Genomic DNA, 12351 nt, shown 5'->3' with positions numbered 1-12351 from the left:
GGCTTGGTTGGGTCTCAGCAAAGCAGATTCCAGGGACTGTAAAGGGGTTAAATATAAAAACGGCTCCGGTTCCGTTATTTTAAGGGTTAAAGCTTCCAAATTTGGTGTGCAATACTTTTAAGGCTTTAAGACACTGTGGTGAAATTTTGGTGAATTTTGAACAATTCCTTCATACTTTTTCGCAATTGCAGTAATAAAGTGTGTTTAGTTTAAAATTTAAAGTGACAGTAACGGTTTTATTTTAAAACGTTTTTTGTGCTTTGTTATCAAGTTTATGCCTGTTTAACATGTCTGAACTACCAGATAGATTGTGTTCTGACTGTGGGGAAACCAAGGTTCCTTCTCATTTAACTATATGTATTTTATGTCATAAAATTTTTTTAGTAAAAATGATGCCCAAGATGATTCCTCAAGTGAGGGGAGTAAGCATGGTACTGCATCATCCCCTCCTTCGTCTACACCAGTCTTGCCCATACAGGAGGCCCCTAGTACATCTAGTGCGCCAATACTCCTTACTATGCAACATTTAACGGCTGTAATGGATAATTCTATCAAAAACATTTTAGCCAATATGCCCACTTATCAGCGAAAGCGCGACTGCTCTGTTTTAGAAAATTCTGTAGAGCATGAGAACGCTGATGATATGGTTTCTGAAGGGCCCCTACACCAGTCTGAGGGGGCCAGGGAGGTTTTGTCTGAGGGAGAAATTTCAGATTCAGGAAACATTTCTCAACAAGCTGAACCTGATGTGATTACTTTTAAATTTAAGTTGGAACATCTCCGCGCTCTGCTTAAGGAGGTGTTATCCAATTTGGATGATTGTGATTATCTGGTCATTCCAGAACCACTATGTAAAATGGAAAAGTTCTTAGAGGCCCCGGGGCCCCCCGAAGCTTTTCCTATATCCAAGCGGGTGGCGTACATTGTTAGTACAGAATGGGACAGGCCCGGTATACCTTTAGTACCTCCCCCCATATTTATAAAATTGTTTTCCTATAGTCGACACCAGAAAGGACTGATGGCAGACAGTCCCCAAGGTCGAGGGGGCGGTTTCTACTCTACACAAGCGCGCCACTATACCCATAGAAGATAGTTGTGCTTTCCAAGATCCTATGGATAAAAAATTAGAAGGTCTGCTAAAGATGTTTGTTCAGCAAGGTTCCCTTCTACAACCAATTGCATGCATTGTCCCTGTCACTGCAGCCGCGTGTTTCTAGTTTGATGAGCTAGGAAAGGCGATTATTAGTAATTCTTCTTCTTATGAGGAGATTATGGACAGAATTCGTGCTCTTAAATTGGCTAATTCTTTCACCCTAGACGCCACCTTGCAATTGGCTAGGTTAGCGGCGAAAAAATTCTGGGTTTGCTATTGTGGCGCAGAGCGCTTTGGTTAAAATCTTGGGCAGCGGATGCGTCTTCCAAGAACAAATTGCTTGACATTCCTTTCAAGGGGAAAACACTCTTTGGCCCTGACTTGAAAGAGATTATCTCTGATATCACTGGGGGCAAGGGCCACGCCCTTCCTCAGGATAGGTCTTTTCAAGACCAAAAATAAACCTAAGTTTCGTCCCTTTCGCAGAAACGGATCAGCCCCAAGGGCTACGTCCTCTAAGCAGGAAGGTAATACTTCTCAAGCCAATCCAGCCTGGAGACCTATGCAAGGCTGGAACAAAGGAAAGCAGGCCAGGAAACCTGCCACTGCTCCCAAGACAGCATGAAATGCGGGCCCCCGATCCGGGACCGGATCTGGTGGGGGGCAGACTCTCTCTCTTCGCTCAGGCTGGGGCAAGAGATGTTCTGGATCCTTGGGCGCTAGAAATAGTCTCCCAAGGTTATTCTCTGGAGTTCAAGGGGCTTCCTCCAAGGGGGAGGTTCCACAGGTCTCAGTTGTCTTCAGACCACATAAGAAGACAGGCATTCTTACATTGGGTAGAAGACCTGCTAAAAATGGGAGTGATTCATCCTGTTCCATTAGGAGAACAAGGGATGGGGTTCTACTCCAATCTGTTCATAGTTCTCAAAAAAGAGGGAACGTTCAGACCAATCTTAGATCTCAAGATCTTGAACAAGTTTCTCAAGGTTCCATCGTTCAAGATGGAAACCATTCGAACACTTCTTCCTTCCATCCAGGAAGGTCAATTCATGACCAAGGTGGATTTCAAGGATGCGTATCTACATATTCCTATCCACAAGGAACATCATCGGTTCCTAAGGTTTGCATTCCTGGACAAGCATTTCCAGTTCGTGGCGTTTTCTTTCGGATTAGCCACTGCTCCTAGGATTTTCTCATAGGTACTAGGGTCCCTTCTGGCGGTGCTAAGACCAAGGGGCATTGCTGTAGTACCTTACTTGGACGACATTCTGATTCGAGCGTCGTCCCTTCCTCAAGTAAAGGCTCACACGGACATTGTCCTGGCCTTTCTCAGATCTCACGGATGGAAAGTGAACGTGGAAAAGAGTTCTCTATCTCCGTCAACGAGGGTTCCCTTCTTGGGAACTATAATAGACTCCTTAGAAATGAGGATTTTTCTGACAGAAGCCAGAAAAACAAAACTCCTAGACTCTTGTCGGATACTTCATTCCGTTCCTCTTCCTTCCATAGCGCAGTGCATGGAAGTGATAGGTTTGATGGTAGCGGCAATGGACATAGTTCCTTTTGTGCGCATTCATCTAAGACCATTACAACTGTTCATGCTCAGTCAGTGGAATGGGGACTATTCAGACTTGTCTCCGAAGATACAAGTAAATCAGAGGACCAGAGACTCATTCCGTTGGTGGCTGTCCCTGGACAACCTGTCACAAGGGATGACCTTCCGCAGACCAGAGTGGGTCATTGTCACGACCGACGCCAGTCTGATGGGCTGGGGCGCGGTCTGGGGATCCCTGAAAGCTCAGGGTCTTTGGTCTCGGGTAGAATCTCTTCTACCGATAAATATTCTGGAACTGAGAGCGATATTCAATGCTCTCAAAGCTTGGCCTCAGCTAGCGAGGGCCAAGTTCATACATCAACCATCAGGGGGGAACAAGGAGTTCCCTAGCGATGGAAGAAGTGACCAAAATCATTCTATGGGCGGAGTCTCACTCCTGCCACCTGTCTGCTATCCACATCCCAGGAGTGGAAAATTGGGAAGCGGATTTTCTGAGTGAACAGGCTAGTCTATCATCTACAGAACACAGGAGACAGGAATTTTTAACTGTCAGAGCTAATGAATTAAGACCTAATTTACAAGAAGCAGGACCAAGTCCAGTTACTAGAGAACAACAGGTTTTTCACAGGGACAACAACATAGGAGAGGGGGGAGGCCACGCAGGAAGAGGTCAAAGAGGCAGAGGGGCAGGAAGAAACAAAAGACGAGGGGGTCGCAACAAATATGCAATCTAAATGTCATCAATCTCTCTAATGCCATACTTACCAAGGATGAACTAGAGGTTTTGGGTTTAGGTTTGGGATTTGTACCAACCACCAAATTTAACCTGTTTAATACGATAGTTGATTTAAATAAATTTATTCGCAACTTGACACTTAGAAAGTTCTTTTGGATAAATGGTAAAGATGAGATGATAATAGAAAATGATCCCATTATTGAGGGTTCTCCCAAGATTTATGATTTGGTTGATTTTAATGAGGCTAAGGATTATTTAACTGCTTACGATCTGGCTGATAATACCCATCTAGATGAGGATTTTTTGAAAATCACACATGGTGGTTACCGTCCCAAATCTGTTTTCTATCCTACCAAGGATAGGGGACCATTTTTGGAGGCGTTCCACCATAGAATTGAGGAAGATCTGATTAAACTATCGGCTGAGAGCCGACAGCCTCGCCCCAACCTCAGTGTAGCTCAATCATCAGCCTTGATGAATCTTAAACAAAGAGATGATATTATAATCAAGCAAGCTGATAAGGGGGGCAGTGTGGTTGTGCTGGACAGATCTATGTACATACAAGAAGCTATGAGGCAGTTGAGTGACTCTGAGGTCTATCAGGTCCTCACATGTAATCCAACCAAGGAGTTTGGCAGACGCTTGGCAAACCTCATTGATGACGGACTCGAGATGGGGATATTTGATCAGGATACAGCTGATTATCTCTATACATCCGAGCCTATCATTCCTATTTTCCATCACCTCCCCAAGGTACATAAGTCCCTTGGGGAGGTTAAAGGGAGACCCATTGTGGCAGGGATTGGATCTCTTTTCGAGAATATGTCGAATTGGGTTGAATCACTACTACAACCCTTGGTGTATAATTTGCCCTCATATTTGAGGGATACTAAACATCTCCTAAATAGCATTGAACAGATACAATGGGATGAAAAGAATATTTGGCTGACAATTGATGTAGTCAGCCTATATTCTGCTATCCCACATTCGCATGGCTTAGCTGCCATTTCATACATGCTAGACAGATTTAGTAACTATGGTGAAGATCTTAAGATTTTTTTGCTTAAAACCCTAGATTTCTTGCTTTCTCACAATTTCTTTTTGTTCAACGGAACCTTCTATCTCCAAAGACGTGGCACAGCCATGGGGGCTAAATTTGCCCCTGCTTACGCCAACCTCTTTATGGGTTGGTGGGAGCTGTGCCACGTCTTTGGAGATGGCAATCCATTCCTTAACAGCATTAAGATGTATAAAAGATACATCGATGACCTCCTGTTCGTTTGGACGGGAGGTCACCAAAATATTGAGGCTTTCATACTATATTTAAATCAGAATGAGGTTAATCTTCAATTTACTTATGAGTATGATCAACATACAATACCATATTTAGATATTCTCCTTATTGGGGATGTTGAGGACCACAGAGTGAAGACAACCCTGTATCGGAAGCCCATAGCTACCAATGCAGTGTTGCATGGCCGGAGCAATCACCCAAAATATACAGGTTTTGGGGTTGCGAAAGGTCAGTTCATCCGTGTAAAACGTAACTGCACGGATGAATCAGATTTTGAAAATGAAAGCTTAATCTTAATGAACAATTTTCTTGAGAGAGGGTATAAGAGAAAGGTGCTTGAGAGAGCACTTTTGGAAGTACGCCGCATAGACAGGAGACAGCTACTGGGGGACCATGGGAATAGTAAAAGAGATATTGGGTTCAGTTCTCTGAAACCCACTTTCACTACCGCATACAGTGCTCAGTTTGATGATATATGTAGCATTGTTGATAAGCATCTCCCGATACTTACAGCTGAAGACAGCCTTAAAGATTATGTATCTAAAGGTTGCAATTTTGTACCTAAGAGAGGATGCTCTCTAGGTAATATGTTGTCTCCCAGCTTGTTACGTAAGTCCACTACTAGGGTCAGCAGCTGGCTAGAGGTTAAAGGACATTATAAATGCCACTTTAGCAGCTGCATAGCGTGCGGTTTCACACGAATTACGAAAAACTTTCAATCATATGTAACACAGAAGGTGTTTGATCTTGGATCTTACACAAACTGCCGCTCTATTTTTGTAATATATCTGGTTGAGTGCACCCAATGTAAGAAACAGTATGTGGGATGCACCTCCAGAGAGGGCAGAAACAGGATCAGGGAACACCTGAACAACATAGAGAACGGTGTTGAGTGTTCAGATCTAGCTAGACACTTTATCTATGTTCATGATAGAGTAGTCTCATCTTTCAAATGGCAAGTGATTGACCAGATTAAAGCTCCACTACGTGGAGGGGATAGAATGACGAAGTTACTGTTCAAAGAAGCCTTTTGGATCTTCAAGTTACAGACTAGAAGACCAAAGGGCTTCAATATTGAAGGAGATGTTATTAATTTTTGGAATCGGCAGTACTAAATCTGACTATAATTAGTGGGTAGCTTAGAAATTGCCCATGTTATTACTTCATATTTGTATATATAAAAGACAACTCTCGAAATAGTATCATCATTATAACATACTCACTAGTTAGATCCATAAATATAATGTAAGCCTTTTGTGTCTGACTATAACAGTGGATAAATTAATAATAAAGCATATCTATTTACAACACAGGTTAGACATACGCACTTCAAAACTATATGGATCTTATGGTGATTGTTATGTTTATGCAGTCCCCCATTTTTGGTATCATTGTTTTCCCTCTTCTTCTTCTTCCTTCCTTTCTCTTACTCTTTCCCCTTCCCTTCTTTTCTTCCCTTTTCTTTCTTTTTCTTTTTCTTTCTTTCTTTGATTTAAAGAATCATGATAGAAAAATGCTGCATGAATTTAATTGTACTAATGACTGTAATTTCATGTAAACATTAGTTCAGGATCAAATGTTATGTGATTATGTTAATGGTTTATATATATTATATTCAATATGCATTGGTTAGAAACATGATTCAATAGATATTAATTAAACAAGGTCATTTGTTATAATTCCTAATCACTTAATACCATGACTGTTAGGCAATGTCCTGTTCCTTTAAATTAGCATATACGGGGTTTCCTATACCTGGGGACTCAGGTGTATTTAAGTAGCATTTCTATGTGAACTTATCAGTCCATGAATAAGGCAGAGGGCTGCCGAAACGCGTAGGACCCGTTCAGTATACCCCTTATGCAAGGGCATTAAGCTTTTATGCTGTTTTATTGTTTCTCCAATAAAGTCAACTTTGATTTAACGCCTGGAGGTCTCGCTGGTTTTTCTACAATTACGTCTATTACCTTTTCCAGCTTGAGCCTTGGCGTACACCGGAGCAGCAGTGGTTGGATTGGTGTTGTTGATCTGACGTCATTACGTAAAGCAGGGAAGATCGCATCAGGCAGACAGCGTGGGCTACGGTTGGTAGCGAGAAGCACGCCAATACTGATACTCACCCGGCATTTGCATCAAAGAGGTTAGTGCACAGGAGGCCGGCGGAGATGGGATCCTCAGTACAGCTGGGAAGAATCGGTTGATTACTCCGCAACCGCATAGTGGGGCCACGTTTACGGCACGACCGGTACGCTGCCGGGTGAGTCATTTTACATATTCTTCCATCTTACCTACAACACTAAATAGCCTGGAGCTGCAAAGGGAGACGCTTTTGTACATTTGGATTTTCTGAGTCGTCAGACATTGCATCCGGGGGAGTGGGAACTCCATCCGGAAATCTTTGCCCAAGTCACTCAACCGTGGGGCATTCCAGACATGGATCTGATGGCCTCTCGTCAGAACTTCAGAGTTCCTTACTACGGGTACAGATCCAGGGATCCCAAGGCGGCTCTAGTGGATGCACTAGTAGCACCTTGGACCTTCAAACTAGCTTATGTGTTCCCGCCGTTTCCTCTCATCCCCAGGCTGGTAGCCAGGATCAATCAGGAGAGGGCGTCGGTGATTTTGATAGCTCCTGCGTGGCCACGCAGGACTTGGTATGCAGATCTGGTGAATATGTCATCGGCTCCACCATGGAAGCTACCTTTGAGACGAGACCTTCTTGTTCTAGGTCCGTTCGACCCACTCCAGCTGACTGCTTGGAGATTGAACGCTTGATCTTATCAAAGCGAGGGTTCTCAGATTCTGTTATTAATACTCTTGTTCAGGCCTGAAAGCCTGTAACCAGAAAAATTACCACATAATTTGGTATATCTGTTGGTGTGAATCTGCAGGATTCCCTTGGGACAAGGTTAAGATTCCTAAGAGTCTATCCTTCCTTCGAGAAGGATTGGAAAAAGGATTATCTGCAAGTTCCTTGATGGGACAGATTTCTGCCTTGTCTGTGTTACTTCACAAAAAGCTGGCAGCTGTGCCAGATGTTCTAGCCTTTGTTCAGGCTCTGGTTAGAATCAAGCCTGTTTACAAAATTTTGACTCCTCCTTGGAGTCTCAACCTAGTTCTTTCAGTTCTTCAGGGGGTTCCGTTTGAACCCTTACATTCCGTTGATATTAAGTTATTATCTTGGAAAGTTTTGTTTTTGGTTGCAATTTCTTCTGCTAGAAGAGTTTCAGAATTATCTGCTCTGCAGTGTTCTTCTCCTTATCTGGTGTTCCATGCAGATAAGGTGGTTTTGCGTACTAAACCTGGTTTTCTTCCAAAAGTTGTTTCTAACAAAAACATTAACCAGGAGATAGTTGTGCCTTCTTTGTGTCCTAATCCAGTTTCAAAGAAGGAACGTTTGTTGCACAACTTGGATGTAGTTCGTGCTCTCAAATTTTACTTAGCAGCTACTAAGGATTTCAGACAAACTTTGTCTTTGTTTGTTGTTTATTCTGGTAAACGGAGAGGTCAAAAAGCAACTTCTACCTCTCTCTCCTTCTGGATTAAAAGCATTATCCGATTGGCTTATGAGACTGCCGGACGGCAGCCTCCTGAAAGAATCACAGCTCACTCCACTAGGGCTGTGGCTTCCACATGGGCCTTCAAGAACGAGGCTTCTGTTGATCAGATATGTAAGGCAGCGACTTGGTCTTCACTGCACACTTTTTCTAAATTTTACAAATTTGATACTTTTGCTTCTTCTGAGGCTATTTTTGGGAGAAAGGTTTTGCAAGCCGTGGTGCCTTCCATTTAGGTGACCTGATTTGCTCCCTCCCTTCATCCGTGTCCTAAAGCTTTGGTATTGGTTCCCACAAGTAAGGATGACGCCGTGGACCGGACACACCTATGTTGGAGAAAACAGAATTTATGTTTACCTGATAAATTACTTTCTCCAACGGTGTGTCCGGTCCACGGCCCGCCCTGGTTTTTTTAATCAGGTCTGATAATTTATTTTCTTTAACTACAGTCACCACGGTAACATATGGTTTCTCCTATGCAAATATTCCTCCTTAACGTCGGTCGAATGACTGGGGTAGGCGGAGCCTAGGAGGGATCATGTGACCAGCTTTGCTGGGCTCTTTGCCATTTCCTGTTGGGGAAGAGAATATCCCACAAGTAAGGATGACGCCGTGGACCGGACACACCGTTGGAGAAAGTAATTTATCAGGTAAACATAAATTCTGTTTTATAATATAGGTTATTTACCAAATGTACAGTATTAATAAGTCAGTCAGTGTTCTCCAAAATAAAATTTGCCAGCAGGTGGCATTATGAAGTAGTCTGGGGGTGCAGATTAATACTTTGCAATATTATATGTAACTTTTAAAAACGTTACTTAAGCTATTCATATTACTTATGTTGCTATCTAACTTAATGCTTATTTAAATTTTAGCCAGGTGGTCAGTAAAATCAGCTTAGTGGTATGACCATTAATTATGTCCTGGGAAAACGCTTTTTTTTTTTTTTAGTTTCCATTGCAACCATGGACCCAGTAAGTCTATCCTCCATAGAAATATTCCTAGTATAGTACTGTATTTTGAAATATCAGGGCTGTGTACTATCTGATAAGTACTTTTTAGCTACCATTGTTCACCACTGACAATTTTGTCAGCCGGATGGCACTATAAGGTAGACAGGTGGCATTATGAAGTAGCATTTTCTAATATTATATAATTTTATGCTATCCAATCTACAAAGTAATTGCTTAATTTAACATAAATGTATTTAATGATAATTTGTGCAATTAATATTGGCTAAAATCAGATGGTTGGTGCATCCGCTAAAAAGGTCCTGTGGAGAAAACTGGCTCATAATGTTTTATTACAGGCACATATCTTACTGCCTGATCGTGCCTTGCTTGGTATGTACAATTATAGCCTAACCAAGGGTAGGTCCTGTTTATTTAAAGGGATAAGAAACCCAAAATTTTTCTTTCATGATCCAGATAAAACACTACATTATAAACGACTTTCCAATTTACTCCTATAAGCACATTTGCCTCATTGTCTTGTTATCCTTTGTTGGAGGAGCAGCAACACTACTGGGAGCAACTGAGCTCTTCATGAAAGAGAAACATTTTGGGTTCCATGTCCCTTTAAAAGTAAACAGTTTTATTAAAAAAATTTGGTGGCATTGATTTTTGCTCTAACTCAACATCTCTTCACAGCCACTTTTAAAGATCAGTATGTCAATAAGGGATTCCCTCATTCTTGTACTAAGAAAAGCAATGTTTTCAAGGTAAGAACATTTCAACACTTCCCTCCCTACCACTGCGCTAACTGACTAAAAACTGCTGGGGCTCAGATAAGTTGTAATTAATTTCCTTGAGTCCCCCAGCACATCTGATAAATACAAATTACTTGTGTAAAATCTTTCATATAAACTGATCAGAATGAGCTACTTGGCAGAAAAAACTAATTAAAAATCAAACCGAAAACAAAATTTCAATTGTAACATTAAATATTGGTATGTATCACCCACTTGCATAAACACTTGTTGTTGTAAACGTATGTGTATCTATTTGTTACATGAATTCATGTTACCTTAATGACTCAAGGAGTATGGTAGAATAGTATCCACGTTATACGCTCTGTCTGATGTGATCCGGCTTCCTCCTCTCTCTGTTCTTGAGTGCGGTGCTGCTGTCTTAGTTACTGGACGCTAAAGAGCGCCCAGCCCAATCGATACTGCAAACAGAAAAAACACACAGAGCGCAACCGCAACTCAAGGTAAAAGTTTTAATGTTGAGTATGGCGCTATCAAACTAATTGCACTTACAAGATGTCTGTAAAAATATTGCCTTTGATATATAATTATATATCAAAGGCAATATTTTTACAAACATCTTGTAAGTGCAATTAGTTTGATAGCGCCATACTCAACATTAAAACTTTTACCTTGAGTTGCGGTGGCGCTCTGTGTGTTTTTTCTGTTTGCAAGAACATTTCAAGACCATAGTTGTAATTTTTAGCGAAAATTCTGTTACCAGCCCCAGAATAGCATTTTAAGGCAGCTTGTTCATTAATGTGTTTAAATATATATTAGTTTTTACAGGTGATATATCTGAGATCAGCACCTTTTATGTGCCTTCAGGGTTGATCTTGAATTAAAAAAAAAATACCATATGCAACCGTTAACCTTTTTATTATGCTCATAGATCAGCATCTACATTATCTAAAAGAAGCTAAACACGCTGCAATGTGAACATATCTTAAAACATTTTGCTAAGACTAAATGTGTACTCCAAACATTATGGCATAGATTACAAGTGGAGCTCTATGGATAGCACAGGGTGTTCGATATTAACCAGAGAATGTTAGTGCAGCCAACTTTTTTATTTTTATTCTGCCCCATATTTTCAATAAGTAGTGAGGGTCGTGCTAACAACACTCATATTACAAGTGGTGAGTTATGTGAAAAACGTTAGGGCTAGAAAGAAAAAGTATAACAAAAAAACGTATAAGTATTTCTCCAACATAGGTGTGTCCGGTCCACGGCATCATCCTTACTTGTGGGATATTCTCCTCCCCAACAGGAAATGGCAAAGAGCCCAGCAAAGCTGGTCACATGATCCCTCCTAGGCTCCGCCTTCCCCAGTCATTCTCTTTGCCGTTGTACAGGCAACATCTCCACGGAGATGGCTTAGAGTTTTTTAGTGTTTAACTGTAGTTTTTATTATTCAATCAAGAGTTTGTTATTTTAAAATAGTGCTGGTATGTACTATTTACTCTGAAACAGAAAGGAGATGAAGATTTCTGTTTGTAAGAGGAAAATGATTTTAGCAACCGTTACTAAAATCGATGGCTGTTCCACACAGGACTGTTGAGAGGAATTAACTTCAGTTGGGGGAACAGTGAGCAGACTTTTGCTGCTTGAGGTATGACACATTCTAACAAGACGATGTAATGCTGGAAGCTGTCATTTTCCCTATGGGATCCGGTAAGCCATTTTTAATACAGACAGTAAAAAAGGGCTTCACAAGGGCTTTTTAAGACTGTAGACATTTTCTGGGCTAAATCGATTTATATATAAACATATTTATACTCCATAGCCTTGAGGAATTATTTTAATCTTGGGAATTTTGTAAAATAACCGGCAGGCACTGTATTGGACACCTTATTCTCTAGGGGCTTTCCCTAATCATAGGCAGAGTCTCATTTTCGCGCCTGTATTGCGCACTTGTTTTTGAGAAGCATGACATGCAGATGCATGTGTGAGGAGCTCTGATACATAGAAAAGACTTTCTGAAGGCGTCATTTGGTATCGTATTCCCCTTTGGGCTTGGTTGGGTCTCAGCAAAGCAGATTCCAGGGACTGTAAAGGGGTTAAATATAAAAACGGCTCCGGTTCCGTTATTTTAAGGGTTAAAGCTTCCAAATTTGGTGTGCAATACTTTTAAGGCTTTAAGACACTGTGGTGAAATTTTGGTGAATTTTGAACAATTCCTTCATACTTTTTCGCAATTGCAGTAATAAAGTGTGTTCAGTTTAAAATTTAAAGTGACAGTAACGGTTTTATTTTAAAACGTTTTTTGTACTTTGTTATCAAGTTTATGCCTGTTTAACATGTCTGAACTACCAGATAGACTGTGTTCTGAATGTGGGGAAGCCAAGGTTCCTTCTCATTTAAATAGA

At 41.2% G+C, this 12351-nt stretch overlaps 1 protein-coding gene across 1 annotated transcript in view; it reads left to right on the top strand.

Annotated features, from left to right (window-relative positions):
* The window catches only part of FANCI (FA complementation group I), a 763169-nt gene that overhangs the window by 149965 nt on the left and 600853 nt on the right, over positions 1–12351 (top strand). Inside the window, exon 16 of the mRNA XM_053719357.1 lies at positions 9885–9955. Within this exon, the coding sequence (XP_053575332.1) occupies positions 9885–9955 (71 nt within the window). The remainder of the gene's footprint in view (positions 1–9884; positions 9956–12351) is intronic.

This window comes from Bombina bombina, chromosome 6 (assembly GCF_027579735.1).
Source record: "Bombina bombina isolate aBomBom1 chromosome 6, aBomBom1.pri, whole genome shotgun sequence".
Taxonomy (NCBI): domain Eukaryota; kingdom Metazoa; phylum Chordata; class Amphibia; order Anura; family Bombinatoridae; genus Bombina; species Bombina bombina.
Note: the sequence above shows the minus strand (reverse complement) of the source record. Positions and strands in the feature narration are given on the sequence as shown.